At 41.1% G+C, this 23491-nt stretch overlaps 1 protein-coding gene across 1 annotated transcript in view; it reads left to right on the top strand.

The window, feature by feature from the left end:
- The window catches only part of FGD4 (FYVE, RhoGEF and PH domain containing 4), a 141881-nt gene that overhangs the window by 58537 nt on the left and 59853 nt on the right, over window positions 1–23491 (top strand). The window contains exon 2 of the mRNA XM_081957391.1: window positions 21850–22011. Within this exon, the coding sequence (XP_081813517.1) occupies window positions 21850–22011 (162 nt within the window). The remainder of the gene's footprint in view (window positions 1–21849; window positions 22012–23491) is intronic.

Here is a 23491-nt window from a genome sequence, read left to right on the forward strand (position 1 = left end):
CCCCATTGCTTTTGTTCAGGAATCAGAATGGTCACATGGGGCTGCACCACAGATGTTGTATTCCCATATAAGTGGTTGAAAAGGAAACCTAGTATGGAGTAATTAAGTTTGACTCAATGTATAGAAGTCGAGATGAATGGCAATCAACTGACCCAATTGTTTCCTTCAAACAGAAAAGTCTTTCTGCTTCTCTCTTTGACACATTATTCTGGAATGTTGATGGGAATGACTTGGGAGTTCTCTTCTGCATTCAAGCCAATGGCCTGTAGATTTCACTCTGTTTTTGTTACATTTTCAAGGTTCTGGTAATAAAAGATACTGTTAAAAAGTCGGTGAGTTCTAGTTTAAGGGAGCATCCGTGCCTCGAGGTTAAATCTGGTAGACGATCCAAAACGTTCCTTTTTTTTCCAAGCCCTTGCATTCAACTACTGAATAGTGAAGAAATGCTAATGACGCTGCATGTGGGAGAGCAAGACAGCTGACAAGGTTTTGCTATTGCTGGACAACCCTAAGAAGTCCAAATGCTTTGTCTTTTTAAAGAAAAAAATGTGGATGCCTCACATTGCCCTCCGTTTTCCCCTAAAACCAAAACAGCCCTACTATATATTAGGAAATAATAGTGAGTTGTTTCCAGCATTGGATTTGTGTGCATATAAAATATCCTCCCGTAAGGCCAGGCATTCTGCTTTTGTTCAACCTTCCCGGTCTATTGTTGCCCCCCCCCCCCGGTGCCATATCACGTCCTGTTCCAGAGGGTCCATGATTGCACAAGTAGGGGTTGCAGTGAATAGCGGTCCATGTGTCAGTCAGCTTAGCGCCAGGCTGGAAAAACGGAGGGATCCCACTGAGTGTCAGTGTGAGGTTATTATCTTTATATCATAATGCTGGTTGTTCATTTAATTCAGGACCTCATTTTTCTGCTATTGAAGTCGAGTAGCCTGATGAGAAATGTTTGCACCAGGCAGTTCGGTTAATTATATGGTTTCTGTAGAGTGAGTCACTTTCTCTTTTTTAATGGCAGAATGACTAGTGTGGGAGACCAGAGAACTGCCTGCTGTGGGTATAGTGTACTTTGATTGTAGGAAAGCTTTTGACAAGGAATGTCATGATATCCTAGTGGACAAGAAGTAAAAATACAGGCGAATGGATTTGAAGTTGGTTGTACAAACTAATAGCAATAGCATTTAGACGTATATATACTGCTTCCCCACCCTCTCTAAGCGGTTTACAGAGTCAGTGTATTGCCTTCAACAATCTGGGTCCTCGTTTTACCTACCTTGGAAGGCTGAGTCAACCTTGAGCTGGTGAAAATCGAACTGTTGGCAGTCAGCAGAATTTCCTTCAATACTGCATTCTAACCACGGCACCACTGTGGCTCACCAAGCACCAAGGGTGATATAAATGATCCAGAAGAGAGGTATTGAGTGGGTTACCCCACAACTCTTTTGTTGTTTCAGCGATATTCTCCCTATCTATAGATACTGTAACTTAGAGAATGAAAAATTTATCATATCCGCACATGGTATGCTCATTACTGATTAACATCTTGGCAGGAAAAAAAACACCTCAATTTACCATAACAGACTGAAAGTTGACTATAGCCAACAAGACAATACTCTTCAGTTGTGACTGTAAGAAATGACTGGGCTGAGCTTGAGGGTCAAGCATAACATCAATTGTGAGTCCCTTTGAGCCTACAAGAATGCCTGTAGTCATTTGAACCACTTTGCTTCCTGATTTCTTGTATTTTGTATTTATTTAATTTGCTGAATATGTACAAGATAATAGGTATAAGTATAAACATGGACATGAACAAGGAAATAAGTACAAATAAATGGGGACAGTAGGACAGGGACAGTAAGCACACTGGTGCGCTTATACACGCCCCTTTATGGACCTCTTAGGAATGTGGTGAGGTCCACGGTAGACAGTTTAAGGTTGAAGCGGTGGGAGTTTGAGGATGTAATGACAGAATCAGGTAGAGCATTCCAGGCGTTGACCATTCTGTTGCTGAAGTCGTATTTTCTGCAATCAAGTTTGGAGGGGTTTACCTTGAGTTTGTATCTATTGTTTGCCCATGTATTATTGAGGTTGAAGCTGAAGTAGTTGTTGACAGGTGGGATTTTGTAGCAGATAATTTTGTGTACTATGCTTAGGTCAGACTGTAGGCGGTGTAGTTCCAGGTTGTCCAAGACCAAAATTTTGAGCTTGGTGGCATAGGGAAGTCTATTGTGAATAGAGGAGTGGAGTACTCTCGTCGTGAAATTTCTCTGGACCCGTTCAATTGTATCAATGTCCGATATACAGTGTGGATTCCAGGCAGACAAGCTGTATTCAAGAATTGGTCTGGCAAAGGTTTTCTTTGCAATACAATATTACAGGAGAAGAAGCTTCACAAGATTAGGTTAACAACTCTTAATGCCTCTTTGGCAATGCTGTTACAGTGAGCTCTGGGGCTTAGATCATTTGAGATGAGTACTCCTAGGTCCTTGACAGAGTGAGGGTCGTCTACGAGGTTGTATCCGCCTAGCTTGTAGTTGATGCTCTGATTGTTGTTGCCAATGTGTAGGACAGAGCATTTGTTAGTTGAGATTTGGAATTGCCAATTGCGCGACTATTCTGACATATAGTCGAGGTCGCTTTGTAGGGTAGAAGCATTGTTGGTGGTGTTAAATAGTTTTACATAGTCAGCGAAGAGGACGCAGCTGCTTGTTATGTGATCGCAAAGCCTGACAGTGACAAATCTAAAGCTCTACTTATGGTAGGAAAAGATGTAGGAGTGCTAATGGACCAACAGATGAGTGGGATCAAGCAGTATGATGCAGCTTCTAAAAAGGACAGTGCAGATGGAGGCTGCATTAATCTAAGCATTATGTTCAACTCATGAGAAGTAATAGCTCAGTGTTATTAAAGTATTATATCCAGTTCTGTGTCCAGCTTTGGGATATTGAAGTGCTGGAACAAGTTCATATGATAATGAAATTGGAAGCCAGACTCCGTGAAGTTTGATAGCTTGCCAAAAGAGAAGAATAGGGGAGATACAATGGCAATCTACAAATATATAAGAGGGGACAGTTCTAATTTTGGTTGAAACCAAACACACGATAAATAATTGCTGGTTAAAAGAGGTGTTGGTAAAACCTGTTAAGCATTGGAGCAATCTGCCTCGTGTTAGATTAAATGACCAATAAAGATCATTTAAACTCATACATTCTAGAATTCCGTGACTCCACAGATTGAAACGAATATCATCCTTTAAGGTGGGACAAATTCAATAGATCTTGTATGCTTCATTGAGAATTGAAGTGTCCTAAATACTTCAAGATTTTAATAGCGCTTCTGAGTAAATATCCTTAGCCATAGCGCAAATCCATCTCTTAAGAGAGGATTACGAGAGGGAGGACAACCATCTAAGATCATTTAAATACATATGCATTGATGTATCTGTTTAGATTGGATAATATGAATCTACTTTGTTGTTGGATAAAGGAATTATTAGACTTAATTTTATAAATATGTATGGTAACTATATAAATGTATGCATCAGAGGTGGGATGCTGTGAACCGGTAGTGGCGGAAGTGGGAGGTTCTGCCCACCTGCCCAGATGCTTCTGCGCATGGGCAGAAACATCGCATGATTGCACACACACAAGCAAACCAGTAGTAAAATAAATTGCAACCCACCACTGGTATGCATGAGAATGAAGTATGTGCGTATGCGCGCACACGCAGACACACACACACATTCAGGGCCTAATTGAGAAATGTAATACTTTGTGTATCACTAAAACTGGCTATTTTAGATGCAAAATAGGAATTGTTTAATTTTAATAAATACATTGTGTTAGGAGAAGATAAGAAAATAGCAATTGTTTTATGCTCCTATGTTTCTATTTAAAGGGGGAAAAAATGGATGGGCTCATAATGTGCTGAACTTAACAGAGCTTTCCAAGATTTTGGGTCTTTGGAAATAAAATGCTGCCAAAGACCAGTCAATTAGGTTTTGAATTGAATACCAAAACGTCCATGTCAATAGATCATCTTTTTTTTCCTCATTTTTGATATGTGGCATGCTTTCAAAAAAATATATCAAAAAATCTTCACTCTCTAGTAATTCATTTCTGCTGCGCTCAGCAGACTCCAGAGCAATTTTTGCTGCACAATCAGGGCAATAGGAATTGTCACTAAAAACCTTCCTTATATGATAGCATTGGAGCACATGAGTCTAAACTGATCCAAAGTTTAATTATATATTTAATTAAAAGCCTTGCATGGCCGTCCATCTTATATGCAGTAATCCTGAGCAGAATAAACAATAGTAAAAACATAAAAAAACCTAATAGTTCAAGATCAAAAAGTAACTTCTGGTGCCCCAAAACAAGGACTCTGCCCATATGTTAGTATTCATAACTATTGGGCTCCAGACAGAGGTGGGCTGCTGCTGTTTCGGACCAGTTTGGCCAAACCAGTAATTCTGACCAGCGGCTGGGCCCACCCATCTGCCCGGCATTATCCCGTCCTATATAATTGTGTGTTTTATGCCACATGCATATCTGTAAGGCGCATGCGCGAGCAAAACAACCGCGTGCCCGCTCGTGCTCACATTTTCGGTTCTGGGCGAACCGGTTGTTACATTTTGTGACGCCCATCTCTGGCTCCAGCCCATATCGTACAAAAACATTTGAAAGAGGTATTACTAGGGTTCAAATTAAGAGACCGGTTTGAATGGATAATCAATATAAGTCTATATGTTAGGATTTGCCTCTCTTTGCTTAGGCTCAATTTTATTTAGTGTTATTACTTTATTTGTAACTTTCTGTTTATCCTTTTGTTGCCTGGAGGTGGGAGAGGCTATTGAATCAGTAGTAATAAGGTTTCGAGGTTTCATTATCCAGGTTCAGTAATGATAGAAGGTTTGCTTTATAGGGTGATTTCTTACTCTGAATAGTTTCAGTTTTAAGGTACAAAAATAACACTGCGGAAAGGATAAGCATAATTGAGTGTCTGAGAGCTAAAATAAAAGTTAGGTCCTCATGGTTAGGTATCTAAATGATTACGAAAGTGGGTAGGTTCTGCAAATTAAAACCTTGAAGGCATAATTGTACGTTACTTCCTTAGCTTTTTGTTAAAACAACAGCAAGATAGAAAAATGAAAATTACATAAAGGAGCCTCCTTAGGTACATGCACACACACTGCCTGTGGGTCTTCAGAACCTCATTGAAAGAGCCATTGCCTCTGGTGTGGCTGCAGGCATGCAGCGCCAGATGCCTCGCTCTGCTCCTCAGGGCGAGGTAACAGTCCCCAGCTCTTCATCATCCCAGCCACGGGGCCGTTCCCAGCAGTCTGTCCTCCTGGGCCCCTGTCCTTGGCAAGTGAGGGGTCTGTCCTGGGGGACAAGGCGCAGCGTGACTCAGGTCTCTCTGAGGACCTGGAGCCTGAACCCCCCACCTTCACAGGATTGTTCCCTCCTACCTTGTTTCGGTCCCTCCTACACAAAGCGCGTGCCATTGCTCAGCTTGGGGGGGGGGGCGAGGCAGCAAAGGAAGGGGAGCCAGCAAGGAAGCTCCAGGGCACAGTCTATTCCGAGCCCAAAATGGTTAAGGAGATCCCTGCTCCCAACCTTTTCCTGGAAGTAGTTAAGAGGCAGTGGGAGACACCTGGGGCCTTCCCCACCCCAGGCAGCAATGACAGACGGTTGTATAACATCGAACCAGATTTCTCCCAAGCATTGCAGATGCCCTCTGTGGAGCCGCCGGTGGTGGCCTTGGCTGCCCCAGCCTCACTGGTACCCAAGGATGTGGCAGACAACCTAAAGGCAGAGTACAGGAAGGTGGAGATGATCCTTAGGAAGACCTTCCAGTCGTCGGCTTGGGCCATTAAAGCGGTGGCCTCCGCCTCCTTTTTCAACCGTACGGCCATCCTTTGGATGGAGCAGATTCAGGCGTGCATTCCACTGGAGGACATCCACCTACACCAGGATATCAGTTCTCAGCTGATGCAACCTTAAACGCCATGAAGTTTGCTTCCAAGGCTATGGCATCGTCCGCTGCGTCGTGTCGCCTCCTGTGGCTCTGTGGCTGGCAGGCGGACAACAAGACGAAGTGGCAACTAGTGACAGCGGCCTACATGGGGGGTTTCCTCTTCGGGACTTTCCTTGACCCCATCCTGGTGGAGGATAAGAACAAGAAGAAGGCGCTTCCGACATCGACCAAGAAGGTGGAGCAGAGGACCATGCCCTATTATCACAGGTCAGCACAGCAACCACAGGAACAGGAGACCCACCAGAGCAGGTACCCGGCGGGCAGGGCGGATAGGCCATCCGACAGTGGATTCAATCGGGACAGATCCTGCTTCCAACCTCAGGGCAAACAGCCCTTTCAGGGGGGTCGCCCCTTCCGCTGGGGCAAGTAGGTCGCCCATAATCCCACCCATTGGTGGCCGTTTAGCTCTGTTCGCAGATGCCTGGGCGGAGATATCCACAGATACCTGGGTCCTCAGTACAGTGACCCATGGTCTCCACCTGGAATTCCTTTCCCTTCCCCCAATTGTTTCCGGGTGTTTCCCCTGGCCAGGAACGTTGACAAGTGCCAGCAGATGCGGCAGGCCATCCAGCACCTACTTGACATTGCGGTCATAGAGAGAGTCCCTGTGCACCAGGTGGGGAGGGGTTCTATTTAAACCTGTTCCTAGTGCCAAAATCATCGGGGGGATGGAGAGCCATTTTAGACTTAAAGCTCCTAAACCAATTCTTAGCATATAGACGTTTTAAGATGGCATCCCTCAAGTCCATCCTGGCAAGGATTCGGGAGGGAGACTACATGGCATCCATTGATCTCACGGAGGCTTACCTGCACATCCCCATCTTCCCCAAGCACAGGCATTTTCTATGCTTCTACTACTTAGGGCTTCACTACCATTACATGGCTCTACCGTTTGGGTTGGCTTTGGCCCCCAGCACCTTTACCAAGGTGTCAGCGGTAGCGGCTGCCCATCTGAAGGAGATTCCCATCAGGCTCTTTTGCTACCTGGATGACATCCTCGTCCAGGGGGCGTCTCCTGCTCAGATTAGATCAGATCTTCAGCAGGTCATTGACACCCTCCAAGGCTTAGGGTTCTCGACTAACTTCGAGAAGATTACTCTCTCCCCATCCACCTGAATCCTACTCCTGGGCGGGGTGATTGATTCCCGGTTGGGTCGAGTGTTTCTTTCTCCGGATCGCAGGTCCAGCTTGTTGAAGTTAATTAACCAGATCTGGAAGGATCGTTGTGTCCTTCTTTCCAGCTTGCTGGGGGAGTTCATCTCATGCATTGAGGTGGTCCCGTGGGCGTGACTACATGCCAGGACGCTTCAATGGAGGCTGCTGCCATATCAGAGGGCCGATTCCAGCAACTCGACGCTCAAGGTACCAGTGATGCCGCAGGTGCTGATGTCTCTCAAGTGGTGGATGTCCCCAGCATTGCTCAAGGGCTGCGAATTCAGGGAACAAGAGCGTCTCATATTGACAACGGACGTCACAATTTTTTAATGTGCCAGAAGGAAGAAATTATTAAAATAGGAACAATCTATATTTAATTGGTTTAACTAACTTTCATTTGATTTAAATTACACTGAGTTTAGCTTTGTCCTAGATTTAGCCACTTGTAGGCCTGTTCACATCTCATTTGGAGAAAGCTGTTCTGGCCCTCAAAAACTTGAATATCCCTGATATATAAGACAATCACTCCTTACGGTCCGTTGAATTGTCTCATTGTGATTTCTTGTTCTAATTGTATACATTAATTACTTGGTATCAGAAGAACAAGTACCTTTCCTCTAGCATGAATTTACTGGTGGTAAATGTTATTGTTTCTCAAGACTTATTTTAAAATAAGACTTTTCATATTTTCACAAAATGGGTTAAAAACAGGAAGAAGATAGACACAGATTTCCCCCCTCACAATGAAGGGAAGAAAATAATACAGATCCTTAAAGGAATCTGTTTTTAAATCAGTGTTATAAACATATTTATAAATCTATTTAAGAGGTTAATAGCAAAGTAGCCAGCGCTATCTAAAGACGTCTCCGTGATTATGTGGCCGGCATGATTAAACACTGAAGGTGCACGGAGTGCTGTTACCTTCCCACCAAAGTGGTCCCTATTTTTCTGCTTGCCTTTTTTACGTGCTTTTGAACTTCTAAGTTGGCAGAAGCTGGGCCAAGTAATGGGAGCTCACACTGTGAGGGATTCGAACCACTGAACTGCCGAACTTCTGATGGACAATCTCAGCATGTTAGCCACTGGGCCACCATGGTCCCTTAGCCAAAGTTATAGATGACCTCAAAATATTGTACAATCACAAACAGAACTGCTTAGGCAGATGATATCAGCCTGACTTGAAATTGTCCTGAAGCCGACAATTAAACCCATGATGGCGAAACTATGGCATGAGTGCCACAGGTGGTACACAGAGCCCTCTCTGCAGGCAAGCCAGTCATCACCCCAGCCCAGCTCCACCATGCATGCACATGCGCCTCCCACCAGCCAGCTGGTTTTTGGGTCTCTGCCACGCATGCAGGGGACACACGCAGGCATGTCTTCTTGCCCGGGGACCTCATGTAGCGGCCCCGTGCTCCGTTTTGGCTTTCAGGTTGGTGCAGGAGGCTTCCAGGCCCAAAACGGGGTGCGGGGGATGCACATGTGTGTGTGAAAGACACGCGCACATTGCATTATGGGTACAGGCATGTGCTTTTGGCACGCAACGACAAAAAGGTTAGCCATCATGTCTTAAACCATCTTAAACACACTAAGTTGGATCTCTGCATGCATACTATGAAACACGGAACAGAAGCGTTTCTTTGCAAACTACTTAGTGTTATAAAGGCACATCTTCAGAGACAACGGTGGTAGGAAACTGGTTTTTATTTGGGCAAAGTTTCCTCTCTAGGGAGTTGCTAAAACTTCAAAATCTAAACGTTTAAAAATTGTGGTCAAGATGAAGCATTCCTAATTCCTGCTAAAGCCAGAAGCTTTTATCCCAACTTTTCTGATAATAGAACCCTGTCCTTCTAGATGACGCTTGAGAGCAGCAGTTAGCTGTTCTTATAAATGCTTTTTTTGTTAGAGAGTCTGGAATAGAGCTGTTGAAAATCTTGCAAGCCTCTTCTCCTTTAAACCGATGGCTTGTGGAACTAAACAATGTATTGTTCTCATTGGACCAAACTTTGGGGAATATTGCCAGAAACTCCTAGTTATCTGCATACATTCTGCTCACTGTATCTGCTTGCTTTGTTCTAAGTTTGACCTTTTTTTTGTAACAAGAAATGATGATAGTATAGCAAGATTTTTTTTTTAAGACACATTTTTGAAGTGGGTATATCAGCTTCTTTTTTCAACTGTTTACTATTAAATTCTGTAGTATTCTTTACTACCAATTTTTGATCAAGTCTTTATTCATTTTTTGAGGCTGGGTTGTATTTTTGCTTGTTGTGTACTTTATTATAATTTTAAACCTATTTTAAAAGATTGCATGTTGGCTATTGTACACACATCAGCCAACCATCATCAGATAGATACAAGATAAAATGTTAATACAGTAAACAGTACTTTAAAAGTGAAACCATGAAACTGAGAATCCGTTTGGTGTAGGGGTTAAGATGTTGGCCTAAAAACCCTGAGACGGTGAGATCTAATCCTGTTTTAGGAATGGAAGCTGACTGGGTGACCCTGGGTCAGTCACTTTCTCTCAGTTCAACTCCCCTCACAGATTTGTTATTGTGAGAGAAATAGGGAGAGGAAGGAGTATTGTGTATGTGTGCCATCTTGGGTTGTTTTTATAAAAAAATAAAGATGGAATTAAAAAAACCTTTAAAAATAGAATGCAAAAAATGTCTGTCAACAGTAATAAGATCTGTAATATAAAGAGAAACTTAAAAGATTATCAAGGCATGAATATCTAGTGAATATCTAGTTGATATTCAGAAATAACAAACTAAAACTAAACTTTCACAAATTTATAAATGGTTGTAATTGGAAAAGCCTATAAAGCCCCACAAAACAAGAGCAAGAACAAACCTTTAGTAAATCAATAGTTTCAAATGTTATGGGTGCTAAACTTCACCTAACCTGTAAGACTGAGAATTATCGTCACCAGCATATCATTTGCTAACCACACAGCAAATTTTTGTGCTTTGAAATTCTGATTCAACTGTTTTGATCCTTAGGAATGAGAATTAAAACAACCACAGCCTTGAATCCAATGGTGGCTTCTTTGTAAGTGAAAAAGGATGCTATTGATCTCTTTATACTTGTTATAAGAGGAGTTGATATAAATTTAAGTTGGCTTCCTCTTGTTTCCCACATGACAGTGGAACTATTTGTTATAACTACTGAACTTGGCTTGAGATCTGTTTACCAGCTAAGCTATAACACCCATCACAAGTTCTTGATTAAAGCTCAAAAACATTTTGTGTCCAGAATGAATAGAAACTTGCAGTTTAAGATAAGAGATAAGGCTTTATCTCTCTGGATTTCTCTCTGTTCTTCAGACCTCATCCCTCAATCCTTCTTTCCAAGCAGTTTATAGGATCCAAATCATGAGTTGCCAAGGAGACAACATTCTTTCTGGCATTAGTTCTACTTCAGCCCTCCTCCGTTTTTCCTCTCCTCCTTCCTTTTATGCAATCTTAAAGGCTGACAAGAAAAACAAAGAAAGTGATGAGGAAGACACAGCTCAATAGAGGAAGTGCAGTAAAATATTACATAGTACAGGTAGTCCTCGACGTACGACCACAATTGAGCCCAACATTTATGTTGCTGAGACATGTGTTAAGTGAGTTTGGTCCCATTTTGCGACTTTTCTTCCTATAACTGTTAAGTGAATTGTTGCAGTTGTTAAATTAGTAACCCGGTTGTTAAATGAATCTGGTTTTCCCATTGACTTTGCTTGTCAGACCCTGGGCACTCCCAACTGTCATAAATTAATCAGTGGAACAACTTGCCTCCAGAAGTTGTGAATGTTCCAACATTGGAAGCTTTTAAGAAGAGATTGGATAACCATTTGTCTGAAGTGGTATAGGGTTTCCTGCCTAAGCAGGGAGTTGGAGTAGATGACCTCCAAGGTACTTTCTAGCTCTGTTTATTCTCTTCTCTTCCCTTCTCTTCTCTTCTGTTCCCCCAAGCATCTGAATTTTGTTCATGTCACCATGAGTGCTTTGTTGTGAGGCAGCGGGACAAACGGAGGCGACTCAAACATTAACCACAACATTTTATTAGACTTCAACTAACTAGCAACGAAAGAACAACAGCTTCAGCACCACGCTCTGTCTGACAGCTCCGTCAGACAGGGCAGCCAATCAGCGCTCTGCAATCTCCCGCTCACTGGCTGGTGCCTTTTAGCCAATGAGCGCCATCCTTCAGCTGCTGCGGTTGACAGGTCGTAAGTCAAGGACGTAGTGCTGGTCGTAAGTCAAGGACTTAGCAATGGGGATGCCACAAGGGCCATAAGTGTGAAAAACGGTCATAACAGTCACTTCTTCAATCCCATTGTAACTTTGAACTGTCACTGAATAATCTGTTGTAAGTCAAAGACTTTACGTGTACCATCTACTTCCAAATAGACACTTTGGATTTTATCCCTTCTTCTTCCATTCAACTGGTTGTTGGAACCCCTTGGACTTCCTTCTCTTTTATCTTTTTCGTGCTTTCCCCCTTTCCTTTCTCCATCCTCCCTTTCAGAAGTCAAAAAGAAAACAACAAAAATGTAGGTTTGCTGATTTCTTGCACAGCCTAGAGAGCAAAGGGGAGCCACATGTGGTAGAAGAAATTGTACCTTCTTAACAAAGAAATTATTTCAATGGTTGCGGCAAGTGACACAAAGAGTTAGAGGCAATGCAAATGTAATTAAACTTTCTCAAAATTACCGGTTATGGCTATACTGTAGAATAGGAAATGAATAAACTGTGCTGTTCTATTAACAGTGTTGTAAACTGGTGCTCGTCCCTTGATATTGATTTTCTTTCATGAATGGTGAAGAGAATCAACCTTTTTTGATCCTATTCCTTATCATGGGGGTCACAGATAGCCAACTTCTCTGTGCTATGTAATATAATAGGATCAGTGGTGGGATTCATAATTTTTTTACTATCGGTTCTGTGAGCGTGACTTGGTGGGTGTGGCAGGGGAAGAATACTGCAAAATCCCCATTTCCTCCTGATCAGCTGAAATTCGGGAGGCAGAGAATAGATGGCGGTGGGGCCAGTCAGAGGTGGTATTTGCCGGTTCTTCAAACTACTCAAAATTTCCGCTACTGGTTCTCCAGAACTGGTCAGAACCTGCGGAATACCACCTCTGAATAGGATACCATGATAGGTAGTCCTCGATTAAAGACTGTACGGTTACAAACCCAACTGAGCCCGAAATTTATATTGCTAAGTGAAACATTTGTTAAGTTGAGTTTGTCCCATTTTACGACTTTTCTTGCCACAGTTGTTAAGTGAATTATTGCATTTATTAAAGTTAGTAACATGGTTGTTAAGTGAATCTGGATTTCCCCATTGACTTTGCTTGTCGAAAAGTCGCAAAAGCGGATCATGTGACCTCAGGACACAACAACCATCATAAATATGAAGCAGATGCCAACCATCGGAATTTTGATCAAGTGACCAAGGGATGCTGCAATAGTTGTAAGTGTGAAAAACGGCCACGAGTCACTTTTTTCAGTGCTGTTGTAGCTTTGAATGGTCACCAAATGAACTTTTGTAAGTCGAGGACTACCTGTAATTGAACCTGGCAATTAGGTCATAGGACATGAAGGCCATAAAGCTGTTCATCATGTAAGTGACAAATTTTATGACTTTTTTGCATTGGCCGTTAAGGCCGAGTATGTGTTTAATATTTAACCCTCTAAATTTGAAAATATGCTATTCTGGATAAACTGAATTTTCCTTTAAAAATGACAACATACTCAATCCATGTTACATTTAGCGGTGTGAGTAACATTCTAAATTTAAGTAGACAAAAGAGATTTAGTTAGGTATGCCACAAAATACCTAAGTCTTTTATAATTACCATGCTCTTGATACAGAACTATTTAGAAATGCCAGCCACTGGGCTGTTTTTAAGAGTCTTTATGTGGATTAAACAGTTTTGAAACACAACAGACATATTGGGCTGTGCATCTTCCATTCTGAGGCCAGATTACCTCAAACACACCTTTACTCCACTGTATCCTAGGGCTTCCTCCAGGTGTTTGCTCTGTTATGTATCCAGGAAACAATATAATACAGAAGCAGGCTGTGAGGTATAGGATAAAAAAAAAGGTGATTACCTATCAGCTGGCCTTTGTTTTCCTTTCATGACGCACTACAGCTAGTGTAGGGGTCGGCAACCTTAAACACTCAAAGAGCCACAAAGTCCTAACCGGAAGCCCCCCGTTCAATTCTGGAGCTGACTGGAAGTCTCCCACCATAGAGTCTCCTCCTAGCGCAGCATCCTTTTTCCTCTACCTGTCCGAACCAAAAGCCCTATCAATTGTGCATCCGACCAGCAACGGAGCCACAGCAGAGGGATGAAAGAGCCACATGCGGCTCCAGAGCCATAGGTTGCCGACCCCTGAGCTAGATTGAAGCATGCATTGTGCGAATATTAGCAAATGCAGTATGTGATAGACTTCAGTATGATATGTATGTATGTATGTATGTATGTATGTATGTATGTATGTATGTATGTATGTATGTATATATCCTGGTTTTGTTGTATTCGGGTCTTTTCCCTTAAAAAAAAAGCTTTTTTTAAGCCCAAGCTTGAAGATGGCAAGTGAGATCTTGCCGAAACGTTGCAAAGACAATCTCAATCTTACACGGGAAAAGACCCGAATGCAACAAAACCAGCATACCTACACCCGTGAAAATCTACGAAAACAAATATATATATGTTGTATTTGTGCTGATAAATAAATAAAGGGAGACTAGTATAGATCTATTTCAAGCTATTTAGCTCTCATCAGCTAGCCATACCCTTACTGGGATTTGAACCTGGGTATGGCTAGCTGATGAGAGCTAAATAGCTTGAAATAGATCTATACTAGTCTCCCTTCATTTATCAGCACAAATACAACACAAATGTAACAAAGGCAACATTAAAAATATGGTTTTCTGCCTGGATGGTCTCCTGGAGTGAGGGCCTGTCACTCTCTTTCAGCCCTACTAACCTCACAAGGTGGTGTTGTGGGGAAAATAGGAGGAGGAAGAGGTCTTAGATACGTTCGTTGTCTTAAATTATTTGTAAAAATACGGGATATAAATAAATAAATATTCCCTAATGCAGGGCACTTTGGCTAAACTGCACAGATAGCTCCATTCTTAGAAGGGTTACAAGGGAGGGTCCTCAAGATAGGCAGCAGTCTTCCAAGGCTGCATGTTACCCCCATTAATTGTTAAAGTCCATAATCATAACACTAAAAACATTTAGACATCAAACTTGTAAAAAAACAACCCTCCATTTGCCTATTCTAGGCAAGCAATAAGGCTGTTTTGCAATTATTTTATCGTGGTGAACTTGCTATATGAATAGTCCAGTCCAGTCCATTGTCATATGTCAACAGTTTTCTTTTCAGTCTTCACAACCATTTATGCTGTAATTAAGCTTTCTTACTAATTTGTGCATAGCCACCGTTCATGCTACCATTCTGCTCTAATTTTTCTATTCCTCTCAAATAAGCTCACAGAACAAGCTTTGTATGTTAAATACTCTCGGTCAATAGAAGTGGCATCAAGAATGCACCCAACTTAGGAAAAGGGAGGAAAAAAATATATAACCCTTTACAAAAATGCCCATTGTATTAGGTAACCTTGCTTGGCTTTCTCTCTTAATACAGAGTTTGAAGAATTTAAACAGATGTAATAGCTGTTGAAAACCTTTTAGCTTCCCCTTGCATTTTTCCTTCAGTGGTTTGAAAGCTTAAACAACTAGTTTCCCCTTTCAGCTATTTTAACCGAAACAAAATCGATGCTTTTTCTGCCTTCCCACAATTTCTAGCTCATTGGTGTGCTTTGTGATGCATTCTCTGCAGTGCAGAACCCTTAGGGGGAGACCAGAGAGCAGGGATGTGGAGCTCCTCCTAGGTCTGCTGGGCTGGAGAGAATCTAAGCCTCTCATATGATCTTGCCATTGAGAAAGTGAATTTTGTCGACACAACAGCATTAGATCGATGTGGGTATCAAATCCATGATTGCCATGGCATCTGATCTAGGTAAGGGGAAACTTGGTGCTGGTTGCTTCTGTTTGGAGGATTTACCACAATCTTCTGAATTCAAATACTTTTTGCCTGCATGCTTTTCATAGTTTTGGGCATTATTCAACTTAATTTAAAACACGACTCTCTCTCTTTGGTAATTTAAAAATTGGCAAATATCCCCCTTGGAATACTGTCATCTCCTCTCTTTGTTCCAAATTCGTGTTTTGTTTGGCAAGCAGAAAGTTTTGACTAATGTCTCATTAAAAAAGATACTGAGTTAGTTTTGATGTTCTTGTTCGAATGCTTTAATTTGCTTATGATTGAATTAGCTGTAATCTTAAGTGATTTTTAAAAAATTTCCTATTGTCTACCTTGCATTTACAGCATACTGTACTGTTCTGAGTTCCTCTTGTTATAAATTATTGGAGATAGTGCTGAGTTATCCATTTATTTGTGCATTAACCATACATTTTGAAATCAAATGGTGAAGATGAAGTTTTCTTCTGAATAATATATTTGCACAACAACACTAGTCCTTAATTTAAGCAACACCTTCAAACACGTGTAGTAAACTGATGTGAACTGAAATGCCCATTTGAATTCAAGCATGCAAGGTTCATAATAGATGTCAGTTATATTTTAATCTAAAGGTTCCTCAAAGCACCCATTTTGCAGGATGAAAGCCAAGAAATATACCTTAAGCATATTTTAATTCAAAGCATATTTTATTTTAAAATGGGATTTCATATACATACCCAGCAACTTTTTTTAAGAGAAAGAAGCATAGAGAAGTATCTTGTGCCTCTATTTCTGCCTTTGCAGGCCTGAGTGCAGTGTGTGGGCATTAGGGTGAGCCACCATAGATGATGCAAAGTGACTCATTTAGGAACAGCTAATGGTATTAGCTGTTTATGAATACTGCAGATATCAGCATTTTAGAAAATGCTTGATATGAATAGTATGCGTCATATTTCTTTGCCCACTGTTACCAGCTTTGGCGCAGAAATTAAAAGACTTGGCTTACTCTGTGAGTAAAATCTGTTGCATTCTCCTTGATAGTTTCTTCCCCCCCTTCCTTTTAGTTCGCCATAGCACACCCCCCCCCCCATTATATTTATCATTTTTTTTGCTTTTAAGAACTTGCAGTATTTCTAGAGACTTTCTTTTTGGTTTTTGCTTTAAATCACTTCTTTCAGTTCGCTGCCTCTAAGTAGCAAAGAGACTGCAAGTAATTGTGCCGTGTGTTTTTAGCAATTAATGTCTGATCTAATGGAATCCATCCAGGATTAGGCAAATCCTGGCAGGTCAGTCTCAGATGGGTGCTGTAGTCCCTTTCCACAAAGAAGCAAAGTATTTGTACATTGTTCTGACTGATGGAAGTAATAAGCTTAGAGATTCAGTGGAAAGATGACTCAAAGATGAGTTAGGATATGGAGGCAGCAGATCAATGATAATCCTATTTATTCTTATACAGAGCTGCTTATAGTAAGAAGATGAGACAAAGTGTATATTCAAATGCGTGTAAATATAATAACAAAGAAATAATGGCTTTATCTTTCACGGCCAATGTGAACTCTTACAGAATAACTTAACTGTTGTCTGTTGAGCTCTGGCCATCTGGACTACGCATTGTGGTGATACTCAATCCAAGCCAATAATAATTACTTTCCTTGCAGTGAACTAATTTTCAGTTAGTTTCTTTCTCTTTTAAACAATTTACCTTTCTAAATAGCATCCAAATGTGTCTTTGAGTCAGTCTTGTCTCTTGGTGACTGTTTGGACTAATGCTTGCAGTTTTCCCGGCAGGGTTTTTCAGAAGTGGTTTGCCATTGTCTTCTTTTTAGGGCTGAAAGAGAGTTGCTGGCTCAAGGTCATTCAGCTGGCTTTGTGCCTAAAGTGGGAGTAAAACTCACAGTCTCCTGATTTCTGGCCTGGTGCCTTAACCATTAACGCCAGACTGGCTTTCCAAATGTGTCTGTAAATGTGTAATTCAGTGTAAATGTGCAAATCCAAAAAAAAAGATTATTCATTGACAAAGTTATGTTAGTTTTGTGAACAGTTATAGTGTGCCCTGATTGGAGAAGGCACAAGGATACCCAATGTGGCCATTATAGAATATATATAATTTCCACATGTGCTGAGTATGTCCAAGCTCTGAAATGTAATGCAGAGTAGAAGTGTTATGATGGAGTGTTGGGACATAACCAGAGTTTAGAATTGGGTTAGAGGACTGCTATTTCTTCCCACTTCTCCTTGTGGATGCCAACAAAAGGCCCTTCTTTTCTGAAATGGAATATCCTGAGCCATGCAACCGTGAAGTGAATATCCAATCTTTCAGGAAATCCATTTATCATTTGTTCTGATGATATTTAAAACCTGTCATATAGTGGACTTTTCCTTCAGTTGAATTTTGTTACTCGGGAGAGTTATGAGTAAGGGTCCAACCCATCTCAGCTTTGCCCAATAAATACAAAGAAGGAAAACTTGTAGTGGGTTCCGGATCCTGTTGCAACTGGTATGCTGCAACGGGGCCTGGCGTCCACCACGTGAACGCGCGCAGCACATGCATGCGTACCTACCGCCTGCAACGCTCCAGCTGCTCGGCAGAGCGTCACATAGGCGCCATATGCTCCGTGTGCGTGAGCGAAAGCCCCGATCGGCTCAAATAGCGGTAAGGAGAGCAGGTGGTGGGTGGGCCCTCTGGAGCACCGTTCCAGAATAGTTTCTAATGCTCCCAGCAGTCACTGGTATGCCCATATCAGGGCATACCGGTTGTATCCGACCACTGGTGTGCAAGTACGGGAGGTGGATGGTATAGCTGGGTGTCCATAAAGAAAGGCTGGAAAGATGATGTAGTGGGGTGGGATGTGAGTGCAAGAAGTTTAGAGGGACCAGAACAACTTGCAAACTTTCCTGCTAAATTTCCCGTTGACTTTGTTTGTGGGAAGTAGGCGGGGAAAGTTGCAAATGGTAGACTTGTAGCCATGGGGCAACGCTACAACTGTTGTAAACGCAAGCAGTTTCCCAAGGACCCAAATCATGATACATGACTGTGGGGACACGGCGATGGTTGGAATGTTGAGAACCGGACATAAGTAACACTTGGTCAGTTCTGTCACAACTTCAGTTGGTTGCTGAACGAGGTTGATAAGCATGAACCACATCTAGTTTTTCTAAACTTGGGTCTATGACAATTCTCTGTGGCTAATGCACTATGGCCAACCTGCCATGGCCAACCCGCTGCGGAACAACTTGCCAGAGCCAACTCATTGTGGGACAAGAGTTACACTAATATCAAAGGAACTGTAAAAAAGAATAATTAAAGAAAGCTTACAAAAGAATAAAATGTGATTGGCAAAAATTAAAATAATTTTTATTTATTTTTTAAAAATGAATTGAATTGTTAAATTGTCCCGCAGCAAGTTGTCCTATGGCAAGTTGGCTGTAGCACGTTGTCCCATGGTGCGCTAGTCATGATGAGTTGCCCATGACAAGTTGGCTGTGACAAGTTGACCATGGCAAGTTGGCCACAGCAAATTCACTGTGGTAAGTTGTCTCATTCCACTGAACTTAGTTGTCTGTTAAAGCAGCACTGTTTCCTTAAACTTCCTTAAAGCTCAGCACTACAAGTCTTTTTCAAGAAATTATTAAAACCAACCAATCAAACGAAACCAAAATGGGTCCTTTGCTGACACTGGACCTCCACATACCACTGAAATAGGGAAGATGAGGAAACTAATAGAAGGGACAGTGTTATTGTAATATCAGGATCTTGGTCTTATCCATAATCAATTTTAAGTAAAATGCAGTAATCCATGACAGAATGGCTAAGAAATACTCATCCTCATTTTTAGTCAAATAAATAAGCAAAGCCATAAACTTGGGTATTACAGTATCAGCATAGATACGGATTATAAAGCCAAATTGTGAGTTTAGACAACCAAGAGGAAGGATATATAAGCAAAATAGAATAAGACCAAGAAAAAAAAGCTTGGGATACATCTACTGAAATTGGAAATGACTGAAACTAACATAAAGCATTACTGGTGATCCAATGGGATTTTTGCTTTGTCACCTGCTAGTGAAGAGTAGCAAATGCTATAGACAAGTATAACAGTAGAAAGACAAGACAAATAATCCATAATAGTGGAGGAACAATAAAGGTCATATTCGCCTGCATAAAAGAATCCAGTAGCTTTAAGTTAATATTTCTTAATTCTGTAGGATTGTTCTACGGTAGAAAAACAAGTAATGGCAAATATTTCCTACAACTCCAGCTTTCTCAGGAATAGAAAACTGAAAAGTCCTGAAACATAATTTTGCTCTGACAAGAAGTTGGGGAATAACAAGGAAAAGGGGATAAAATACAAAGTGATGGCCAGAATAATTTGTAAATTAATTTTGGGATTAAAGCTGATTTAATGTCACATACATAAAGCAATCAAGAGTTGCATGAATTCCTGGAGAATTGGTTCAAATATAGTTATTTTATGTATGTCAGAATTCTACTTCTGCAGTATTAGTTCCAGCTTGGGTAAGATTGTTTGAGTGGATTTTTTTCCCCTAAATAATATAACATTATTATTTAGTTACCATAATTTTTATTGCCATCCTAAAGGGATAAACAGTAGAAAAGAATGTTTAATGACTTCACAAGGCAGAGCTGGAATCTTTTCTGGCTTTGATTAAAAACTATTGGACCCTTGCTAAAGAATTCCAAAGAGATTAGGAATAGGAAGTGCTGTTCCTCATAAAAAAAGAAAAAGAAACTTTTTTGTGTGTATATACTGGAAGAGAAAGGCTGCTCTTTCCTCTGCACTTTATAAGCCTGAGGCTAAACTATAAAATGAAGTTGGTGAAGATTGCCACAGAATGGAATATTGTAGATGATCTGCTGAACTTTTCTTTTAAGCTCTAGCAATGCATTTCTCATTATAAATGTCATCATTCTCCTGTTCAAAATCCGTAGAATTTCCATTTAACACATCTATACATTTGAAGAGCTTTCTTGACAAGGCTTTGCATACTATTAAGAAAATAAAGAAAATGCTTTTTACAGTAAAGACACATACTAGAACTAGGAAGCTAATATTTTTAGAAACAGGATGTAACAGCTCTGACAAATACCAGAAGTTTAAAATACCCATAATATTACCTATAAGTTAATTATCTTAGGTTCCTCATGAATGATACTGGGATACAATACTGCTGTCTCAAGTGCTCACTGCTGTCTTTCCCCATAAAGTAGTGCAAAGCTTAATTATTATTCCTTGAAGATAGTGGAACTCAGAAGGCACAATATGTCTCCTTTCTACTCATTTCCAGGACATTTAGTATCCTTCCTTTTCCTAATTTTAACGGAGTAAAATTCCAGCACCAAACTCATAAATTAGGGAAAACAAGGAGGCTCCAAAATGTGCTTAAAGCATTTTGTGTTAATTATCCCCTTAAGATAAATCTGCTAGACTGATATAGCTTTTTTTCCCCCTGGCAAATGGTCTATGAGGTAATATCTATCAAAATACTAAATTAAAACAAAATCACAGTAGTATTCAAAGAGAAAAAAATGTGCATTATTGATGCAGAATAGGAAAATATCTATTTCTACTTCTACCTTTTTAATAGGTTGGAATTTAAAATAGACCCCTCCCTTTCCCTCCTCCTCTCCTCTCTTCCTTTCCCTTCCTTTCCCTTCCATTTCCTTTCCCTCCTCCTCCCCTCCCTTCCTTTCCCTTCCCTTCCCGTTCTACATGCCTGTCACTATTATCAGTTTAAACATGGTTTAGTCAGGGTAATATTTTCTTTGTGAATAACGTTCTTACATTTTGAGGTTCCAATTTCGATATGACTAACATTTCGTATTCTGCCTGCTGCCTATTCAGTTTTTATTATTAACTCATAGTTATTGACATGACACTTTTATGTCACTGCTAGGAAATATGAGGTACACACTGCCCTGGCCTTTTGTGACTTTCATTAGCCAAATTCTGCAGCTGTACTCCCACAGCATCACATGGCAAGTATCATCTCTGCTTTTACAGCTGTATTTGTGTTTTGTTTTTTCCTTAATAACTGGCAGTCATTCGGACTTCTTAAAAAAATTAAGTCCTCCTCCTTAAATAATGTTAACCCTGCCAAATATACAATATTCCCTTGACTGAACTGAGGTAATGGTTCCTTGGCTTGCCGTCTGAAACCTTTGCAAGTTGTTATGTGTGGCTTTGGCGTTGAGACGGAAGGAAGTGAATAGTTTAGGATATAAGCAATTAAATTTGGAATTGGTGACTTTTAGTTATGCATTTAGGTATTTAGGACAAAATGAAGACTGGGTTTTTTTTGGCATTGCATCAACATAATATTGATTACTGGAATGTGGAGGCATAACTGTTAACAGTGGTAATCTTGTACTCGTGTCATAAATTCATAAGTGAATAAACTTCTGCTGGTAGTTCTGTATTTTTGCTCATTGGAGAATGTTTAGGCAAGGGAGAATAATTATGAGGATGAGGAGGAACACTTTGCTATGGACATCCCTGAATAGAAAACACACCCAGTTGCACATTTGGTTTGTGCAATGTATCAAGAAAATGGTCTTTATACTCAGCTATATTTACATCGGCTTTTTCTATTTACAGGTGGCAGTAGGTGTCCAAAGATCTTAGTTGCACCAACCTGCTCTTTAAACAGTACAATCCGGCTGTACAAGCCAAGCATCTGCAATGAAGTGGTTCAAGGAGTAAATGGAAACGATCCAGTTAAGTGTTCCCCGGGGCCAGCTTCAAACTACAAGCCACAATGTAAGTAGTATCTCAAACGTATACCTGACTGTGTCACTTCCTTGAATTAATGATACAACACATGTTGCACCAATGAAACTACTGGCTTGCTTGGATGAATGAAGATAGTAATTGTGGCATTATGAGTAGACTAGATTTAAAATATGAGAGATGAATATAGTGTGGTCTAGTGCAGGGGTCAGCAACCCGCGGCTCTGGAGCCACATGTGGCTCTTTCATCCCTCTGCTGCGGCTCCCTGTCACCAGTCGGTTAAAGGGAAAAGGACTCCATGCTAGGAGAAGATTCTACGGTGGGGGAACCAGACTTCCAGACGGCAGAGGAAAAAGGATGCCACGCTAGGAGGAGACTATGATGGGGGAACCGGACTTCCGGTGGGCTCTAGAATTGAACGGGGGCTTCCGGTTAGGATCTTTGTGGCTCTTTGAGTATTTAAGGTTGCTGACCCCTGGTCTAGTGGTTAAAGTACCAGGCTAGAAGCCAGGAGTCTGTGAGTTCTAGTCCTTAGGCATGAAAACCAGCTGGATGACCTTGGTTGGACTTTCTTTAGTCCAACTGTACCTCACAGGATTGTTGTGGGGAAAATTGAAGGGAGAAGTATTGTGAGTGTTTGCCACCTTGAATTATTTATAAAAATAATAAAAGTGGGATAATAATAAAAGAATAAAGGAAGGCACTGAAGACCTGGTTCTGCCAGCAGGCCTGGGGAACACAGAGTGGGATAGAGCCCATTGGATCTCGTGTGATATGTTGTCGCCAGGGTGGGGTGGGGGACTATTATATTATTTTGTTAATTTATTATGTGATTATTCTCTTTTATTCATTTTATTGTTTTATATGTGAGGTTTTTATATTCCTGTAAGCCGCCATTGAGTCGCCACGTGCGAATAGGCAGCAATATAAGTTTCCTAAAATAAATAAATAATATCATTTTAGTATTAAATGATTATTTTATTTAGCAACTCAATATTTCTTTTTCTAATGGAAGCAATTCTATACTGCAAATCGGCTTCCACAGTTCTTTAGAAGAATTTGAGGTTGGAATATTGAGTTGGGGGAGGGAAAATGTCTTTCCTAGATGCGCGGCTCTGTTAATTGGGCCTTTTCTGGCTTAAAGAGATGGCTGTATATTTTCTGTATATATTTTCACGTTACATCTGTTTGGGTTTCACTCTCCCTTTGTGCTGTGTTGGTGTGTGTGGTGCTTGTGTATTGGAAGGCATAGGATGGGATGGATGTACTCTAGTTTAAGTCATGTGATTGGAATAGAGCAGAGTTCCCTAACCTTTCTGGCTTTGCAGACCAACGGTGGGGAGGGGGGGGGAGAAGGGACAGGCGATGGTTCAGTGTGAGCAGCTGACACATGCGTGTGCAGCTCCATTTGCATAAATGGCATGCATTCATGCAAACAGAGTGCCTGCACTTGCCTGCTGCTCATACAAGTGGGGGTGCATGTGCTTGTCTGCCGTTTCCGCGGCCCTG

The sequence above is a fragment of the Natrix helvetica genome, assembly GCF_964273705.1.
Source record: "Natrix helvetica genome assembly, chromosome: 6".
NCBI lineage: Eukaryota > Metazoa > Chordata > Lepidosauria > Squamata > Natricidae > Natrix > Natrix helvetica.